Source organism: Clarias gariepinus, chromosome 3 (assembly GCF_024256425.1).
Source record: "Clarias gariepinus isolate MV-2021 ecotype Netherlands chromosome 3, CGAR_prim_01v2, whole genome shotgun sequence".
NCBI lineage: Eukaryota > Metazoa > Chordata > Actinopteri > Siluriformes > Clariidae > Clarias > Clarias gariepinus.
In genome coordinates this window covers 45767501-45788679 of record NC_071102.1, presented here as the reverse complement: position 1 = coordinate 45788679, position 21179 = coordinate 45767501, and the positions used below count along the sequence as shown (strand labels likewise).

Below are 21179 nucleotides of genomic sequence, written 5' to 3'. Positions count from 1 at the left end.
CAGTTTGGTATAAATGACTTATGCAGCAAAATCTTGTGTGAAGGCATTGTTTCAAGCACAGGGTTGTGCCAAGTTATTCGCCACTTTTCAGCATAAGTTTAAGGCACCGTCAATGCTGAACAGCTTGAAATATCAAATATTCCTTCGCCATTTTGTATCCGCAATGTCTTGAGATCATTTTGGCCTGGTTCGATGGCGATCCTAGGAGTATATCAAATACTATCGGGTGCATTATGCAAACAATACAAAATAACTGACGTATTGACCTGGTTAACTGACTTCATTGTTGAGTAGAGTGCATGACATGCAAAGTGAAAGTTGTTCAGCTCAATGACGTGTAGCGAGTTTTTAATGTATATGTATAGTGTGTATGAGCTGGGCAGAAAAAAATCTTCTGTTTGGGCCCTGTGCCACGCCCGGGGCCCAGCCACTCAGGAGTCCAAACGGAAGCGGATTCCAACCTGTGTGACTTTTTGAGCATACTAAAACCGTTAAAAAGTCCCAGACAATTAAAAAAAATTAAATAAAAACTTGGAAACAACAATACACAATAATCACATGACATCAGAGCATCAGCAGTATTAGAGCTGTGCCATCATAGAGCTTGGGCCCTAACAAGGAGACAACATTAAATACAGTCAAGGAAAATAAAAAGGGAGAATAAAGTATTAGATTGATGAGAGCACAGAATAAAAGACAAAATAAAAATAGTTATACAGTAAACAGTGGGTGGGGTAATATCAGGAGACACAGTTAAAAACCGTTAGAAATCTAGAAGTCTTTTGTCTGATTGACTGAATGATCCGGGTCACGCAGAGGCTATGACGTAACAACGTAGCGACGCCTCCTTACGCTGCGTCAAAGACGTCGCTACGTTGTTACGCAGCGTAAGGAGGCGGTGGCTCGAGTACCGTCGTGGACCTTTTGCAGTCACCACCGGCCGGTACACAGGGTCAGGGACGCACACACACACACACACACACACGTACAGAGGAAGCGGCCCAGTCTTCTTTCTATCCCACTTATTAATCCACTCCGCGGAGGTTTTCAGGATGATTAAGAACGGACACCACGCCGCCCAGGAGCCCGGAGGAGCGGAAGCGTCTCACCGCGGAGCCGAGAAGAGAAAGAGAGTCGTCCGAGTGTGGTGTGACGGCTGGTGCGTAACTTAGATTTACCACAGAATTACCACAAAACAACAGCACAACTACCTCATAAATTGTACATTAATATCTGAAATATACAAATGTCTGAAAATAATATAATACATGATAAGTTTAAACAGTGTTTAGTTAGCCGCCCAGCTAACGCTCTGGTAGTGTCCCAAATATACATGTGCACCCTGTAGTACATGACTACACAGGGCGCAGGGTGACGTCGGATACAGCCTAGCTAGTGCACTGTGTGACGCCCCGCCCCCTAGCGGCTGATTACAGTTACTGCTGAACAGCAAACTGATATGAAGTGAAGCCAAATGCAAATTTTATTTGTCACATACACAGTACGAAGTGTAGTAAAATGCTTATACGACCGTCAGTGAGCTTAAAAGAGAATTAAAGCTTATAATAAGAAATAAATATGAATAAAAGAAACACGATAGAAAAATGAAATTGAACTAGGATAAAAATGGAACTTCAAATAGAAATATGCTGTACATAAAAATAGAAATATACTGTACAAATAGAAATAAACTGTACAAGAACATTTAAGAAATTAAGAAATTTTGATATTTTTGCAAGAAAGATGGTGTGCAAATATGCGTAGAAAAAAAGTGTCTCTGTGCAATGGTCCAGAATGTAAACGTAAACATGTAGTGTAGATGTGAAGGTAGATGTGCGTGGACTTGTCCATAGTGTCCATTGATGTAAAAAGATTGATTGATTGATTAATTGTGAAAAGATTGTGTTAGTTCTGCATAGTGGTGTGGTTGAGAGACCTTATCGCCTGCGGGATGAAGTCAACATCACAGTCCCAATATCAAGTCACATATTACAAGTGAGAGATTTTTGAATGAAGGGTGCATTACTTGATTTAAAAATAATTGAAAGAAACACACACTATCTACTATCTATGATTATTTATTGAACATCAATGTTGAACAACTAACATTAAAGCACACATTACCTAAAACTAACAGTCACTTTGTTCTTATAAAAAAAGTCAAAATAAATAACTTGCACTTTTGGAAACAAAATAAATTATTTTCAGTGTTTCTTTTTTTTAATAGTAGAAAATATGCAGTATCTCTTCTAAATAAAATAACTCTTGTATAACCTGTAAATAATATTTTAAACAGTGAATTTCTTGCATCTTCTGTAAACAAATATTTTAATGTGCAAAGTATCAAGTGTTGTAATGAAAATAGAACTCTCTAAACACTGTTGCATGAGGTGATCTTAGCGATCTTGTCATGTCACTATATGAACAGGTAATTACTCTAAGCCGTTCTCTGTGGTAATGGCTGAAAGTTTTTCTTCCGCGAGGTCCCATTCAGAAAGCATATCTTTCAGACCTTGCGCAATTATATCTGCCGTGTGATCAGCTGGAAAATATGCCGTCTCAAGGCATCTCTGGTGCAGCTTCCAGTCGTCGTCAATGTGGTGCAAAGTAAGGCTCAGGAATGGGTCCATCGTCCTACTTGACCAGAGATCAGATGTGGTTGCAAAGTGTTGAACATTTTTCAGTTCAGCAGCTACATTTTTACAACATGTCTTGTACATGTCTGGTAGCACAGTTTTAGTAAATGTGATTGCGATGGCACAGTGTATCTTCTGTCGAAAGTTTTAATGAGGTGTTTAAACCCGCTTCGCTCCACTATAGCCAAGGGAGTCATATCCTTTGCGATGTAATAACAAATAGCATCAGTTATTTCTTTCCATCTTCTTGAACTCTTCTCATACTGTGTGGTATTTGTGAACGCTTGTGTTATCGACATCTGCTTTGCGGAGGCACTTGTTGCTGGGCGCTTGTCGGTCTCTTTTTGTTTTGTTTTTTTGCGCCATGCACTGTTCACATTCAGTATCATGATTGTGCTTCAAGTGTTGAAAAAAATTGGTGGTGTTACATTTGGGCGTCGAAACTGTTTTTCTACAATGTCTACATCTGACTTCATTTTGTTCGATGTCATCCTTACTGAAGCCAAAATGTGTCCAAATAACGGAGACTGCGTTTTCCTTTGGTACAAGCTGCTTTTGTTGCTCAGTTGTCTCAGTGTTTAAGCTCTCCATGCTCGACATGTCGGCGGAATAACGTAACGGAGCGGTGTCACGTGTGCATACGTGCGAGTGTGTGCGTGTGTCTGAGTGTGTATGTGTATGCGAGTGTGTGTGAGAGACCCAGGTTTTAATTTAATCCTGCTGTATCCTGGCAATATTTCTTTACAATTGAAAAAAACATCTAAAATGTTGTTAATTATTTAAATTCTAAAATAATGAAAAGTAAGTGCCCCCTTTTTGATTATTATTATTACTGTTATTGTTTTGCATATTTGTCACACTTAAGATAACCCGAGTAAATACAGAAAGCATTTTTTAAATGATGATTTTATTTTCAATCAGATTTAATCAATGCCCGGACTAGGCCACTAATATTAAAACCTTTTTTGTTTGTTTATTTATTTTTGTAAACATTCATTGACTCAGTGATGGGTGTTTCGCCTCTTATGCAAAATTCCCAGCCAGTTCCCAAACCCCAGCCACTGGATGCAGTGCCAGTCCCAAGCCCAGATAAAATGGGAGGTTTGCGTCAGGAAGGCCACCTGTGCCAAGCTTGTGTGTGCGGAGCAGATGGTCTCCTGTAACGACCCCTTGTCGGTAGCAGCCGAAAGACCAACAGGAGTACAGCGCAGAAACACTGACCTCAACTGAGGCGAGTGAGGAGAGTGCAGGTCTTTAGATGATGTTCTGGGTACTTTAGATGAGATCCTGGATAAATCGGCATCATGCTCTTGGAGTAACTTTGGTCGGCCAGCTGCTCCTGGGAAGGTTCACCACTTTTTCTCAATTTGTGAATAATGTCTCTCACCGTGGTTCGTTGGAGTCCCAAACCTTTGAAATGTCTTCGTAATACTTTCCAGACTGATACACATCAATTATTCTGTTTCTTATCCCTTTTTTAAATTTCTTTAGATCTCTTTGCTTTTATACGTCTTTTGGCGTGCTTCACTTTGTTAGGGGGAAAAAACAATTCTATTCTTAATCATAATTTAAAATCTTTGTGGTATATTAAAATTAGTTTGATGATCTCATTCCTTTAAGTGCGATACATATGCAAAAAAAAGAATTTTTTTAAATACTTTTTTCACGGCACTGTATGATTGTAGAATTGTCGTGTTCAGAGGTGCTTTATTACTAATCTCTTTCTCTCTCCTTCTCAGCTATGACATGGTGCATTACGGTCACTCGAACCAGTTGCGGCAGGCGAAGGCGATGGGCGATTACCTCGTGGTTGGAGTTCACACAGACAGTGAGAGCAATGCTCAGGTCTTTTTCTTTACCTTCACAAACTTCAAACTTTTCTCTATACATATTCTGGTTGTGTGTGTGTGTGTGTGTGTGTGTGTGTGTGTGTGTCAGGAGAGATTGCGAGGCACAAGGGCCCACCCGTGTTCACTCAGGAGGAACGCTATAAGATGGTGCGCGCCATCAAGTGGGTGGACGAGATCGTAGAGGGAGCGCCGTACGTCACCACGCTGGAGACCCTCGACAAGTACAACTGTGACTTCTGTGTGCATGGAGGTGAGAAGGCTGACACACACAAACACACACACTCAACAGAACATGTTTAAATTTAAATTTTATTTGTCACATACACAGTCATGCACAGTACGATATGGAGTGAAATGCTTATACGACCGCCGGTGACCTTAAAAAATAAAAGATTATTAATAAACGATAAATAAATATGAATAAAAAGTTTAATAGAAATTAATTTAGCTAGAATTATAAGAAAAATATAAGCTGTACAAATATGGAAAAAAGGGATCTGTACAATATAGAAAAATATAGAGATTTTTGTTTAAATAAAAAAAGAAACTGACTGGGGAGTGTCCAAATATGCATGAAGGTGTCTTATTTAATGTGAGCCAAGACATCACTTGCAAGTGAAAGTGAGCCAAGAAATGAAATATAAATATGTAAGTGTGCATGAATGTGCAGGTGTCCATGAAAGTCCAGAATGAGTGCAAAGTGACAATGTCATAATTGTTCATGTTTAAATAATAAAAATAAAAAAAAGTCCTGTGTGGAAGAAGCTCCTCCTCAGTCTCTCTGTGTTGGCCATCAGAGAGCGGAATCGCTTCCCAGACTGCAACGGAGAGAACAGTCCATTGTTGGGATGGCTGAGGTCCTTCACGATCTTCCTGGCCTTGGTCCAGCACCACTTGTTGTAGATCGAGTACAGGTCAGGGAGCTCAGTGCGGATGATGCGCTCAGCTGATCGCACCACCCTCTGTAGAGCTCGTCTGTCTTGCATGGTGCTGTTCCCGAACTAGGTTGAGATGTTTCCTGTCAGGATGCTCTCTATGGTGCAGGAGTAAAAACTCCTGAGCACCTTGGAGGGCAGTCTGAAGTCCCTCAAGCGTCTGAGGTGGTAGAGACGCTGCCGGGCCTTTTTCACCACGCTGTTGATGTGACAGGACCATGACAGGTCCTGCCTGATGTGAACACAGAGGTAATGGAAGCTGTCCACTCTCTCCACTGGGCTCTTGTTGATGATGGGGGTCTGGTAGTTCCTCTCCTGCTTTGTACTAAAGTCTACTATCAACTCCTTTGTCTTGCTGACGTTCAAGAGGAGATTGTTCATCTGGCACCATGTAGGCCGTTTAATCGTTGTCAGAGATCAGGCCCCTACAAGTGTACAAAGAGTACAGCAGGGGGCTCAGAACACAACCCTGGGGGGCTCCAGTGCTAAAAGTGAGGGAATCTGAGACATGCCCACCCATCCTTACTGCCTGTGGTCTGCCAGTTAGGAAGTTGGAGATCCTTTGGCACAGAGATGAGCTGAGTCCCAGGTGCTCCAGCTTGGTGGTGAGTGTGGAGGGAATTATGGTATTGAATGTTGAGCTGTAGTCGATGGAGAGCATTTTACCATAATTCCCTCTGAGTGTCCAGGTGAGTAAATGATATGTGGAGGAGGTGAGAGATGGCATCATCTGTGGAACGGTTCGGGCGGTATGCAAACTGTAGTGGATCCAGTGTGTCCGGTAGTGAAGAAATAAAGAAGTCTCTGACCAGGCGCTCAAAGCACTTCATCACTACTGAGGTTTGAGCTACAGGGCGATAGTCATTGAGAGAAGCAGGATGAGGTTTCTTTGGGACATTAACAATGATGGACTCTCTGAAGCATGTGGGGATCACCGACTGAGATAAAGAGATGTTGAATATCTCTGTGAACACAGGTGCTAGCTGGTCTGCGCAGGCTCTCAGGACTTGACCTGAGATGCCGTCTGGTCCTGCTGCTTTCCTGGTGTTCACTCTCTTGAAGGCTCTCCTCACGTCATGCTCGGAGATGATGAGCGCGTTTCCGGTGCTGGCAGTGTCTTTCTGTCTGCAGCCGTTAGCGCAGCTAGCATTAGCATTGCTAGCATCTTTAGCTGCAGTCTCAAAGCGAGCATAGAAAGTGTTCAGCTTGTGTGCCAGAGTCACGTCCGCGTTCGTCATACTGGATTATGGCCGTATTGTCCTTAGTCCCTGGCACCGGCTCCCATAGCGCTGCTTTGCCTCTTTCTTCAGGGTGTTGTATGACGCAGCTTTGTACGGGTCCATGTTTCTCAAATTAAGTCCCGCGTTATAGGCAGCAGTGTGACATCTCAGAGCATCGCGGATGGTTTTATCCACCTACGGCTTCTGATTCGGGAAACGTTCTGATACTCGTTTTTTCCACGGTATCATCCGCTAGTTTCCCGACGAAGCCCACAACCGCTTCCGTAAACGCGTTGATGTCATGTTCCTGGAAATGTCCCAGTCTGCATCATCAAGAACGATCAGACCTTTCACACTCACACACACACACACACACACACACACACACACACACACACACACACACACACACACACGCACACACACTTAGGAACAGCCAAAGGGCGTGAGGTCAATTCCTGTTGTACATGTCTGCTCTTAGTCACTAGAACTCTAGGACCGATGCTCTAGGACCGATGCGCTCTGCAGCGTCGGCGCTTTGCGGGAAAACAGGAAGCTGTTCTCAACCTTAACGCAAGATGTTCGCCGACCTTCAGAGCAAATTGTGATTCAAGTGTCTGGGTTCTCAGACATTAATGTGTGTGTTGTGTATTGTTAGATGACATCACGTTAACAGTGGATGGAAAGGACACGTATGAGGAGGTGAAACATGCAGACCGGTACAGGTGAGGGGAACATGTGTTTACACACACACACACACACACACACACACACACAGGTGTGTGAATAGGAAGTACAGTCATGTGACTGCCATACTGTGTGTGTGTGTGTTTCCGCTCCACAGGGAATGCAAGCGCACACAGGGTGTTTCTACGACAGACCTGGTGGGCCGCATGCTGCTGATGACTAAAGCTCACCACACCAACATGGTTTGTGTGTGTGTGTGTGTGTTACATTTGTTAATTACATGTCAATTAAACACTGGAACTCTGTCTCATCTCACCCTCTCTCTCTCTCTTTCAGGATAACTCGGAATACAAGCAACATGCAGATAACTTTGGAAAGGTGAGTTTTCCACTCTCTCTGTCTCTCTCTCTCTCTACATGTCTCTCTCTCACACGTGCTCACATGAATATACAAGTGTTTAAAAAGCCATGTCTATATGCACTGTGGTCACTAGGGGGCACATGTGAGTCACATAGCTTGTAACGTTTCTTTAACAGACAAAATTCACTAATTCATGTTAATACAGTAATGCAAAAGATCTAACAACGAATCAGTATTTAAAAAAGACTGATTAAAAATAATTTTAAATTAAATAAATAAAGTGTGTGTGTGTGCGTGTGCATCCTCCCCAGGGTCCTAAAGGCCACAGTCCCTGGACCGGTGTGTCTCAGTTCCTCCAGACGTCTCAAAAGATCATCCAATTTGCGTCGGGTAAAGAGCCGCAGCCCGGAGACACCATCATTTATGTAGCCGGAGCGTTCGACCTCTTCCGTATCCTTCTGATTACATGCCAAACCCAAGGTCAAAGGTCACGGTCATTTTGGCTTGACGTGGTGGCTGCTTAGTGTTGAACACAAACACCATCAGTCTGCTGAGGACGTGTCCCAAACCACACGCCATGTTCAGTACATAGGCTGCATAAACATCAACGGTTCACAGAGGATGCGTCCCAAACCAACTGCTCTGTTCACTACATAGGCCGCATAAGTATTAACATCTCACCACAGACGCGTCCCAAACCAACTGCTCTGTTCACTACATAGGCCGCATTTGCACCATCTTCAATGGTATGGGTGTGGCCCAAACTTGTGTTTATTACTTCACTACTTAGCCACCTCAAACGCAAAGACGTGACCTTAAAAAAATAAGTGACCTCATCAACACTAAATTATGATGCATAGGTGTGTGTGTGTGTTCAGCCTTAACCGTCTGCGTCTGATAGACATCGGTCACCTGGACTTCCTAGAGACGGTGTACAAACAAGCTGAGAGACCCTACATCATCGTCGGCTTGCACTTTGACCAGGTGTGTGAGAGGAGTGTGCGGCCTTGTCCCAAATCAAGCATCCATGCTCACAATACAGGGCGCCTTCACTATAAAAACATAATTATGACCTTCCAGGGTGGTCCTGTCCCAAACCACACACCGTAGTGACTATGTAGGCCACACGCACACAGTCAGCAACCCATCACTGAATCACTCTGCTAAGGCGTGTCCCAATTGACAAAGATAAGGACACTTTATTTTATTTTTATTTTTTTTTTATTCATATATTTTTTTGTTGTTACAGGAAGTGAACCGCTACAAGGGGAAGAACTACCCAATTATGAACATCCACGAGAGAACTCTAAGTGTGTTGGCTTGTCGGGTGAGACCAAACACACACACACACACACACACACACACACACACACTGTTGCAGGTGGTGAAGGTGCCGGAATGTCAAAAAAAAAAATTATTAAAGGTTAAAAACCGTTTATTGAGCTGGTCTAGGCCTGCAGTCTGCTCATTAACACACCTCATTTAATATAGTGTGTGTGTGTATATATATATACACACACTGCGTCCTCTGCTCATCTTCCCTTAAGCCTGTTGGTCGTTTGTGTGTATATTACCATCTCCTTTATCCTGCACCTCGGGTAATCAGTTTGTGCTGGGCTCATCCCAGCTTTCTGCCGTCACACACACACATTCCTCAGCACAATGGCTCAGTGTTTTCATCTTGGAGGTGAGGGGGGGGCTGTAGCGGGAGGACAGGGGTACTTTGGTGTTCTAGGTCAGGAGAGAATGAAAAGCATTGAGAGTGGAGTCTCGGATGACACCCTGTGATCTAAACTCTGTCACACTTCACACCTCCAGTATTGCGTTTGAAATGTGAACAAATTTCAGAAAAGGGAAAAATGTGATCTTTTTTTTTCCTTTTCTTTTTTTTTTTCTCCAGTACGTGTCAGAAGTGGTGATCGGGGCACCGTATGCCATAGGCAAAGACCTCCTGGACCACTTTAAGGTAAACCTGAGCTTTCACCAGTGCTAAATTAAATTATATCCTCTTAAAAAAAAACAGCTTGTCGGGTTACATGGTTATAGTAATTATTAATTAGAAGTGATAAATGAATGATGGCCGTCCCTTCGCAGGTCGACCTGGTGTGTCACGGTAAAACTGAGGTTTTCCCAGATACGGACGATTCTGACCCGTACGCTGTAAGTGTGAATGACCTCGTGTTTAACGTTTTATTCAAAATGTGATTTAAAGACGCTATAAATTTTGCTTGACTTGTCGTTCACTGATTGGCAGGAGCCGAAGAAGCGTGGAATATTCCGGACCCTGGACAGCAAGAACGGGCTCACCACTGACGATATTGTCCAAAGGATCATTGCTAACAGGTGTAACAGTGACGCGATACCGCTGTCACATGGCATCACAGCGCTGAGGTCTCATTTAGTTGATTTTTTTTCTAGTTCTTAACTCCGGCCATTTTTTCTCTCAGGCTGCAGTTTGAGGAGAGAAACCAGAAGAAAGAGGAGAAGGAGATGGCCGTGATCGAAGCGCTGAAGCAGCAAGACGATGCTGAGAAATGCCAAGCTGCGACTCAGTAACCAAGATCATCAACAACAAAACAAGACTAAACCAAAGGGCTTGAAAACATTCTCCATTCTTTTTTCCCCATTCACCCCCTGTCCTCCCTCTTTCCCCATCGTCTAGCATACCAAGATGGAGTTGTGGCAGCTAATTGTAGAAAAAGTGCAAAGCTTTGTTACTGATGATGTAACATGTTGCTCATCTTGCTTGTGGGCGTGGCCTGTTCAGTGCAGTAGATTTTAAAGCTAGCTAGATAAATCTGAGCGAGAAGACCGGACAAACAAATCAGGATAATAATCAAGTGTGTGTGCTTTGCATTTGAGATTTCGTTGCTAGCTTCGCAAAGCGAGCTCACTGTCCCGGCTACGTAGACCTGCGAGACGTGTCGCCAACCCCTGCTACCTTCTCCCCTTACGTCTCAAAGCGCCTTTAAGTGGAGGGCTTCAACAACAGAAAAAGATGTCACGGTTGTGAAAGAATGCCTTAACAGTTGGTCAGAAAGAATGCCTTAACAGTTGGTCAGAAAATGCTTTGCAAAATATTACTACTTTAAAAAAAAAAACATACTTCGGCTCATCCTCCAGTAACAGAGGAAGATTCAATGGGTGCAAACTTTTCTGTCTGTCCTACAATACAGAACACTTGATCCAGGTTTGACTTTATTTAGTGTTGCTTTTGTGAACTGTGGTGTACCTAAAGGTCCCTTGAAGATCTGTAATGGAACCCATTAACCCAGTGCATAATGGAAAAGATTAGAAATTTCCATTACAACACTATTGAAGGCCAGTCAGCGTTACAGCATCATGCTTTTGGTACTACTGTTTGATTTAACTTGGTTGCTTTTAAGCATCATGACCTCAATCTTTTTAACTGATAAACAGAAGCTACATTTAAGTGGGAAGTCGGAAATTTCCGATCTTGTAGCAGGGAAAGTTATTTGGAAAGCACTCAAACTCACAATTCCTCAAGAAGCATACAGTATCAAATAAAAAAGAAGAACTTTTTTCACACTGTAAAGTAAAAAAAAAAAAAAACATACAAACAATCCACAATCTAGTAATAATAACAATAATAATAATAATAATAAAGAAACATATTTATTGACTATGTTTTCAGAGAACTCCTTTTAAGAAATTGGGCCCTAAAGAGATTTTCTATTAATGTTCATAGAAAAATATTCTATACATTTAGACGTTGTCAGAGATTAAAGAAATGAAGAAGTTATAGTTACACTAGGGAACTTTCAGCAAAGGTCTTAAGTTTCTAGAACTCTTTGCAGTTCCATATGCAAATAACCCTTGCAACATGTTGAAAATGTTCAGGAACATTTTCAAATGTTTTTATACCTTTTCGAATAAAGATTTATTTCTTTAAAAATATATATAAAATTTATGGCAATTCTTGAAATTTTTTAAAAATAAATTAACTTTTAAAAAATGAAAAGGTGTGATTTTACAGTCTCTGTCTGTTTTGTCTCCTGACTTTAAACAGGCAACAGGTAATAAGTAAAAAAAAAAAAAAAAAAAGTTCCCAGTTTTTATACAATTTATGTAATTTAATTTATATTAGCATTTACAATTGTGATAATGGATAATTCTCTATGGTTCTCTGTATTATTTAAGAAATAAAGTAAAAAAAAAATGTAAATAAGACAATTCTGAATTTAAAATACAAGTTTTTTAAGCTTAGACAAAAGTTCCATTGTGTCATATTTCTACGTAGTTTAACAGTAGTTTGGCTACTTTAACATACTTTCAGTCTTTAGCTCTGAGTGCTGATGGTCGAGGTAATCATGTGATAAAAACAAAGCTAATGAATGTTTAATTCATGATCTCATCGTATTTATTATATCTGTTTTTCAGGTTTTGTGGTTTAGCAGGGTTTTCCTTTATTGTTGTTGTTGCTTTTTTAAAGTCTTGGTACCAGACAACATTGTTAGCATCAGCAAGATAAAAACACTACTGTGTGTGTATTGTGTTCACACCCTGTCAGACGCCTCTGATACAATTCAACTCTTAACACACCCTCGATTCTTCTCTTTAATCTCTCATCATCGTAAGGCCTGGTTAAATCTTCTGTAAGATGATGTGAAGTTTGTAGTGAAGAAGTCAACTTTATAAACACTGCTTTTTGTTTTTTGTTTTCCTTAAAAGGGACTACAATTTTAGTTTCTCAGGATGGAAATGAAAGAACTTAAAAAAACAATGTGTAACAAATGTGTTCATATTATATGCAAACAAACATGCAGACTAAACAGTTATTTGTATCTGTTGGAGACCATGTTCAGTTTATTTTCATTATTCACTGGTTTTGTTTCCTTGAGCCTAACATGTTGATTGCTAATCTCATATACACACCAATAAACCACATACCAAGATCACATCGTTTTCTGTGTGACTGTTTTCTTCAGGAATACACACTATTTTCATGATGCTAAATGCTAATGAGCTGTATGAGAGGATGTTACTTTTGTACACGATATATTTAAAAAAATTTATTCAAGTTTCTTTTTATATTAAAATTATATATATATATATATATATATATATATATATTAGTGCTGTCAATCGATTAAAAAAATTAACTAATTAATCGCACAATTTTTTTTGCAATTAATCGCGATTAATCACAATTAAAAGACTGAAACTTTTTGGATATGTAAATGTAAATAATTAATGTAAACTCAAGACAATGAAACTATTTAAATTCAAATATGATTGTTTATTGGAATTTTTGTTTAACTTGTAACACAGATTTTCTCATGTACAGTAAACAACATACCTGCAATAAACCATCAATATTCTCCAAATTAACTGTTGGCTTGAAAGCCATATTTATTACAGAAATAAAAACACAGGTATGTGCCATTTGTGTCATTTGAATTTCAATACAATCAATGCAATTTACATTGGCGAGGCCCTGTAAAGATTGATTTGGTGGGGTGTTTTGCTTTTAAGTGATATGTCAAAGACGAATTACTTCTCTGGTATTTAAATTCGGCTTTGCAAAATGTACAGATTACTTTTGTTTTATCCACAGAACCATCCGGCAGAGTTTTATACTGAAACTTTCCGTCTAAAAGTCCTTCCTTGGTCTTATCCATACTTCTTTGCACGTTGAACACACGTCAGCCACAACAGAAAATAAAAAAAAATGCAACCGCGTTAATTGCGTTAATTTTTTTTTATGCGTTAAATATTTCAAATTAATCGCATGCGTTAACGCACTAATTTTGACAGCACTAATATATATACAATATATATATATATATATATATATATATATATACTATATATATATATATATATATATATATACAATATATATATATATATATATATATATATACACACACGGTATATATAATAATTCCCTATATAATTATAGAATTCTAATGTTTTCTTCAAATTTTTTTTTTCAATGTATTTCTAGTTCTAACACCCTTTTTGTGTTGGTTTTGACCAGAAAAAGTTTCATCACTAGTGTCCTGTACAAACTATGTTTCAATATTTCAAAATGTAATACCAGGTCTTGGCTTAGATTTAGTGTTTAACGTCAGAGCCTCAGATTGCGTGTGTTTTGGTTCTTAATCATTAAAAATAGTGAAAAGTATTGCCACCCGTTGACTCTTTGGTGTCCTGGTCACAATCAAATTGGCAAGATGCATCTCTAAACTTATCTTTTGAAACTTAAATACTCAAAGAAGCCTTTAAGCATGAATTCTCTGCATTATCAATTCATTTCTCATTCTTTGCCTTTCTGTAGTTCCGTTTTACTTGATAAACTTATTTTATTTTATTTTTTTTAAGCAGAAACACACAATCATTAAAATCACCAACATGGACAAAATAGCAGGATGAATTATGCAGACGGTGCTCTATCTCTGATCTGATGGACAACGCGAGTTTTTTTTCCTTACTAGCATGTCTGTGAATTAAAAAGACAAAACACGGAGACTACGAATACACTTGTTGCTAATGGTTTATAATCACGCTATAATCTGTAGGTATAATCTTTATACTGGTTTTATAAATCTGGTTCCTCCTAAGCTTTTTTGTGCTTGTTGTTTGAGGTAGTGTTAGTTTGTCCTCACTCATTAGGGTTTAAAATATAAACATATATTTGGATTTCCTTAGTGATTCTACAAAAATAATGAGAAGTGCTGTTCCTTAGTTTTGCTGATGCCAAAGTAATTTAAATTAATATTATGGATGCATTACTTGTGTATGTTCAGGAAATATGATATGTTCTTTTAATCATAAATTAAATTTTCTTACATTAATGTTCTGTTTTATTGTAGCATTTTTTAAAGCTGAATTTCAAGGAAATGTTACTATGATCATGTTGAAGTATCAGCATATACTTTTCATCTAAAGATTTTTGTTTCATGACAAATCTAATTCACAATAACATCAATATCTTATAAAATAAGTTTAACATTAAAATCAGGAAACAACAATAAACTATAATTAATGATATGAAATAAATATCAGTCAGTCATTGGTGTTACTGTTACACAAAAAGAGTTTTATTTTAAAATAAGCTAAATTTTTTAAATGACTTGTTCCTGTGTCAGCGGTCACTAGATAAGGCATACTGGACAAATGTAAAAGCTCTGTCAGATGTTTTAATTTGTTTAAAAATGTCATCATTTATTTTGCAGTTTTAAGTCCGTCGTTGGTGTTACACATTTTATCATTAGAAATGTCAAATCAGACATAAAAACTGACTATGTCCAATAATTAATACATTTTGACATAATTAAAAAACCATGTGGTCTTACCGATGGAGGCTGATTGATAAGTAGTAATAAATTGTCATTGGTGTTACTATCATTGGTAGACTCTTTAGAAAACTCTTTTCCTTTCAATGACGCGTAGTAACACCAGTACTCAAATAAAACAAGAATGTTTTTAAATAATGTAAACTGAAAAAAATTGTAGTCATGTAATTGGTTGTGAATTTCATTTGTGGGTCTACTAACTTTTTTCATACAGACAGAAAAACATTGGTTTTAGACGAATGTTTCACAATTTATTGATTGATTTAGTTAATTATTGTAAAATTTTAAGAAATTGCAATTCATTGTCCAAAGCGAGTGAAAAGTATCGATTGGTAATGTCTGAAAGTGAAGTTTAAGTGGATTACACGGACATTAAAGCGCCGAACGTTTATTTAAATTAGGTCATTGTTTTATGCTAAGCTAATTAAAGAAGAAAGCTCGCGCGCCGCTCAGGTGACAGGAGCCTCAGCGGGCGACGTCACTTCCGGTCGAAACCTGAGCTTTCCATAGAAACGAATTTCACCGCGATTCGGTTAAACACGGAGAGGAAACGGAGGGCAGAGTTTTACGAATTAAACGGAGTGACAAGAGTGAAGTCTGGGTGTCCGGGGGGAAGTGGAGTGAAACCGACTTAACGGAAAACGGAGTTTAAAAACTTTTCTGTGGTGATTTATTTATTTTCTTTTTTCGGGTGACGGAGCCGTGAGAGGAAAGGATCATCGACCAACACCTTTAACAGAGTGGAAGGACAGTGAAGGATTAAACCATAAGTGTGTGTGTGTGTGTGTGTGTGTTTATGAGGTGAATGCTAACAGTGTTAAAGTTAAACCGCTGAGAGACGCTGAGGGAGACTGAGGAGCGCGCGCGCGCGACCGGACTGAGGTGGTGTTTTTTTTTTCTTTTTTGAAGAGAGCGCGCGCGAGTCCCAGTGTGATGAGGAGGATCCGTGTGTGTGTGTGTGTGTGTGTGAGGGAGAGAGAGAGATGTGTGTGAGGCGCAGACATGGGTCTGTGTTTGGGCTCCGAGGTCACGGAGGAAGGCAAGAGGGCGAAACTCCACAGCGCGGGGATAGACCGCGAGCTGTACGAGCACGCGCGCAGGGAGATGAACGTGGTCAAGGTCCTGCTGCTCGGTGAGGGTGTGTGTGTGTGTGTGTTTTAGTCTTTCACAAACACTGTGTGTGGGGGGTGTTAGAGACAGATGGGTTAAAGAGGTGTGTGTGTGTAAGTGTGTGTGTGTGTTAGACAGATAAATAGAGACTTTATTGATTCTGAAAGATTCAGTAGCAAGGACAGTGACATAATAGACAATAAACATTAGAGATATCAATCATCTATATTGTAGTAAAATAAGACCTACAACAAATACTACAGCAGACATCACTAAGACAGAATGAAAGATAAAAAAATAAGATAAAAAGTTACTAAGATACAAAGTTAGATAACAGTTACTTCAATAAAAAGTTACTAAGATAGAAATTATTAAGATAGAAAGATACGAAGTCAGAAAGTAAGATAACAATTACCAAGATAGAAGGTACTAAGATAGAAAGATTATCCATCCATTCATCCAGCTATCTAGGAACTCCTGTAGTCCACCCAGATTACATAAGATTACATTAGATTAGATTCCACTTTATGGTCACTGCACATGTACGGTACAAGGCAATGAAATACAGTTAGCATCTAACCAGAAGTGCATTTGTCGCAGTGCAAAATAATTTGCATATGTAAACGGTACAGAGGGAAGAGATTGTATACGATGAGTCGAAATGATTGTAATTGAAGGAACATACCGTTTGCCAACTGAAAATTCAGATTTTAGATCTATGCATATGAAAAATACTATAGAGTCGTACACTTTCTGTAAACTTCGATAAGCCCACGTACATGTCTGTGTGTCTCTCTGTACACAGAACTCTCTGTCTAACGTATTAATGCAAAGAAATCCCATTCTGTAAGGTTAAGTATCTTACGCCTTGTTTACACTATGTTGTCCTTCTTTGGTGCTCAGACAAATACACTCCCTGTTCGGTATTAGGAGAGTGAATCACAGATGAGAAATGGAAAAAGTAGATAAAAGGATAAAGATGAAGTTTTGTCTTAAAACCACTCCAGCGTGTTAAAATTCACTTATACCACTTCAGCGCTGTAATTTCAGCCAAAGTGAAAATATGAACTAATCCCAGTCAAAATATTCACTTTATCTTTTCTAATTAATATCTATTGGTGCAGGTGTTTGTTTACATTGAGACAGTAGCGCATTAGTAGATTATTTTAAAGTAGATGAGACTGGTTTCTGGTCATCCAGTATATAAAATATAAAGGTATACAGTAGTTAAAAGAGTGAGATCTGACCAATGTACAGATAAAACCTTTCTTTTATTTATATAGATAATAGTTATATAATTAACATGTAATTCACGTGTATCAGTCTGGAAAATGTTACAAAGACATTACTAAGTCTATGAGACTCCAGTAAACCACGGTGATAGACATTATCCACAAATGGAGAAAACGTGGAACACAGGTGATCCTTCTCAGGAGTGACCAGCCAATCAAAATTACTCCAAGAGCACAATGACGTCTTACCCAGGAGCTCATAAAAGAACAACTAAGGCCATCTGTCTCAGTTAAGGTCAGGGTCAAAAAGAAGACAAAGGCTCGTCTCACATTTGCTAATAAACATCTTGATTATTACCAAAACAAGACCAGGGCAGTTATTCTGTGGACTGATGCAAAAAATGTTAACTTTTTGGAAGGTGTGGGTCCCATTACATCTGATGTAAAAACTAACACAGTGTTTCATAAAAAGAACTTCATAGGAACAACAGTCAAAACATGGTGGTGGTGGTGTGATGGTCTGGGGCTTTGCAGCTTCAGGGCCTGAATGACCTGCCGTAATTGATGGAACCATGAATTCTGCGCTCTCAGTTTGTGAACTCAAGATCAAGCACACTCGGGTTATGCAGCAGGACGATGATATAAAATACACCAGCAAGTCCACCTCTAAATGGGCTTTAAAAAAACAACAACCAAAATGTAGGTTTTGGAGTGGCCTAGTCAAAGTCTGGAGTTAAATCTGATTAAGATCCTTAAACAGGCTGTTCATGCTCGAAAACCCTCAAGTCTGTTAAAACTGCAAAGGAGAGCGGGACAAAATTCCTCCACAGCGACGTAAAAGACTCAGTGCCTGTTATCGCAAACGCTTGATTGTAGTTGTTGCAGCCAAAGGTGTCACAAGCAATTATTAGCTTTTGTGGGGCAAATACTTTTCCACATGGGTCCAGGACAGCTTCTCTTACTTAATGAAATCATAATTTAAAAAGTGCTTTGTGTATTTACTGTGAAAATCTGATTGATGATCTGAACAATTTAAGTGTGCCAAATGTGCGGAAAAAAAAAAATCAGGAAGGGGGCAAATACTTTTTTCATGGCACTAAGCAAGAATCATAAACACAGAAATATAAAATAAATCAATACGTAGATTAGAAACGACAAGATGTTAAAATTCTGTGAACACGCAAATTAGAAACGCCCACAACTCCGAATGCCCGCCCCTTCATCAAAACTTTACACGTGCTATGATGTAATGACACTTGTTTCTGTTTGTGTGTGTGTGTGTGTGTGTGTGTGTGTGTGTGTGTGTGTGTGTGTGTGAGATTAGGAGCTGCTGAGAGCGGTAAGAGCACACTGGTTAAACAGATGAAGATCATCCACAGCAACGGCTTCACCAAACACGAGCTGATCAGCTTTAAGGTGAGCAACATCCTGTTCTACACACACACACACACACACACACACACACACGGGATTCCTAACAAACACAAATGATAACAAGCTGTCCTCAATTTAAAGCCGCGTTTAAACAAAAGATGAACTGAATCATTTATTTGTTTATGAACTCGCTTGGGGAGCAGGGTGTGAGGACGGGAACAAGGCAGAGGAATGTCCTGGAACACGAGTGTGTGTGTGTGTGTGTGTGTGTGTGTGTGTATGTGTGTGTCAGTAACAAAGAGTCAGCAGCACTGATGGAGTGAGGAATGTGAAATCATGGAGTGCTGAAAATTTCAGTCAGTCAAGAAGTATTACCAAAGACACACACACACACACACACACACACACACACAGACACACACACACACAGACATATTTCATTTTGTAATAACCCTGAACAGCCCTATCAGCAAGGCCTCACAGATGAAACAACAGGACACAGGAAGGGAGTGTGTGTGTGTGTGTGTGTGTGTGGGGGAGAGAGAAACTCCTTTACATACAGTATAGATTCCATCTATGCAGGAAGAATGTCACACACACACACACACACACACACACACACACACTCCTATGTGAAGAGGAAAAGAAACCTGTGTTTGTGTTTTCTTCCAGTCTGTCTTTTTCTGGTATTTAAAATTTAAAAACTCATATACGTAAATACAGTATAGATTCCATCTGTGCAGAAAGAATGTCACAACACACACACACACACACACACACACACACACACTGCTATGTGAAGAAGACAAGAAACCTGTGTGTATTTTCTGCTTCTCTGTCCTTTTTCTGTTATTTAAAATTTCGCCCTCACACACACACACACACACACACACACACATATTCCCAGCTGTTCCTTTTTTTATTATAATGTTGTTTTATGTGTTTAAAACTGTATATAACTCTATAATGAGGAGTTTATTATTCTTCCTTGAACTCACAGTGACTCTGATGGACATTTTTGCAGCAGGAAGTGACAGAGTCGTACAGAACAGCACACACATTTCCCCTTAGCAGGAAACACCACAACGTTCTGACCTGTCACATGACCTGTACGGTCATCTCTTTAAACACAGTGCGATCAGAGCAGTGTGGGATCTCGACCTTAACCCCTTCAGGCAGAAAATATTAACACACACATTCAGATTCTTTTGCAAGAGTCACGTCTTAATTCCAGATATTAATTATTCATACAGTAAGTGCAAAAGGCTGAAGCTGCATGCCTGAAATAATACAAATAAAAAGCTACATCAGGTGAATCTCAAACATAATATTGAAAGCTATGAAGTTGATTTTATTTCTTCTAAGGTCCGGAATAATCTGTGATTAGCAACAGACGCTTAAGGCAGCCTGAGACAGAATACGTTCAAACCAGGTGGAAAAAACACCCCTGTTTCACTGTCTGTATCAGATACTTAAACCAAAGCAACTCTGACTTTAAAGCAACTTACATTCAAGAGTCAGAAAGATAAAAAAAAAAACATTTCCAATTAGTGCAAAAGAAATGGCACTGTTTGCTTGGAAATTGTTGCTTGTGAACCTAAACAGTTACAACTTTCAACATTAAAAAGTTTACAGATGTTTTAGAGAAAAACATTAATTACAAGATAAAAAAAATCTCCTTTGACTGATTCCATGCCAAAACAAACTACATAAGTAAAGTGTATTTTTTAATCTGTAATATCAAATTGATTTTAAAGTAAAAGTTCACGTGTCACATCTAAAAATGTGTGGCAAACGTGTTCTCCTTCTCTCGAGCTTGCGTCATCCTTCATCCTTCAAGCATGAAAAAAAAAGAGAGAATTCCACCAGCTGATTCAGGAGAACGGAATGAGTGAAGCTGATTGGTTGGTTCTTGTCACAGGATTTTTCAGGATGCTGGCTGCGCAGGGAAAACACACGAGCGCTGTGTCTGTGTCGCGCTCTGTTGTGAGCGCCATTTAAAATGACAAGATTTAGCATGCATATATTTCTTTGCATATTTAGATGGCGACATCGTCACCGTAGAGGGCAGAAGACCCTCTCTTACTTTTTCCGGATCTCCAGGACAAAACACGAAAGCCTGTTAACCGTTAGCTAACTCATTAGCTAACTGTCACATTAAACACCATACGCACACCGGCCATGACAACGATGTCCAACAGAGAAACTATTACATTTAACCTTAACCTCGGGCCGGGATCGCCGTAAAGATCTCCAAATAGACTACAAAATTAATCATTTACTGCTGAGTATAAAAGATTTTTATTTCAAGGTATGAAACATACATTTCCTTACATCGTATTATTATTATTATTACCTTGCTAATTTGAGGTGGGCGTGGTCCGGATTGATTTGCTGTGAGGTCCGGAATCCAGACCGGAGTCCAAACTTTTAGAAAAGTTTCCCTTCACAAA

At 39.3% G+C, this 21179-nt stretch overlaps 2 protein-coding genes across 2 annotated transcripts in view; both read left to right on the top strand.

Moving 5' to 3' along the window:
- Positions 1 to 903: 903 nt before the first annotated feature.
- Positions 904 to 10694, top strand: pcyt2 (phosphate cytidylyltransferase 2, ethanolamine). Its single transcript, XM_053492947.1, has 13 exons — positions 904 to 1159; positions 4376 to 4464; positions 4575 to 4736; positions 7300 to 7366; positions 7486 to 7570; positions 7665 to 7706; positions 8000 to 8138; positions 8590 to 8672; positions 8938 to 9015; positions 9589 to 9654; positions 9783 to 9848; positions 9943 to 10031; positions 10136 to 10694. Exons 1-13 carry the CDS (start codon positions 1053 to 1055, stop codon positions 10242 to 10244), a joined length of 1182 nt encoding a protein of 393 aa, XP_053348922.1. The 5' UTR covers positions 904 to 1052; the 3' UTR covers positions 10245 to 10694.
- Positions 10695 to 15493: 4799 nt separating this feature from the next.
- gnav1 (guanine nucleotide binding protein (G protein) alpha v1) overlaps positions 15494 to 21179 on the top strand; it is a 38911-nt gene continuing 33225 nt past the window's right edge. Inside the window, exons 1-2 of the mRNA XM_053492106.1 lie at positions 15494 to 16142; positions 18677 to 18768. Coding sequence (XP_053348081.1) covers positions 16013 to 16142; positions 18677 to 18768 — 222 coding nt within the window. The 5' untranslated portion in view covers positions 15494 to 16012. The remainder of the gene's footprint in view (positions 16143 to 18676; positions 18769 to 21179) is intronic.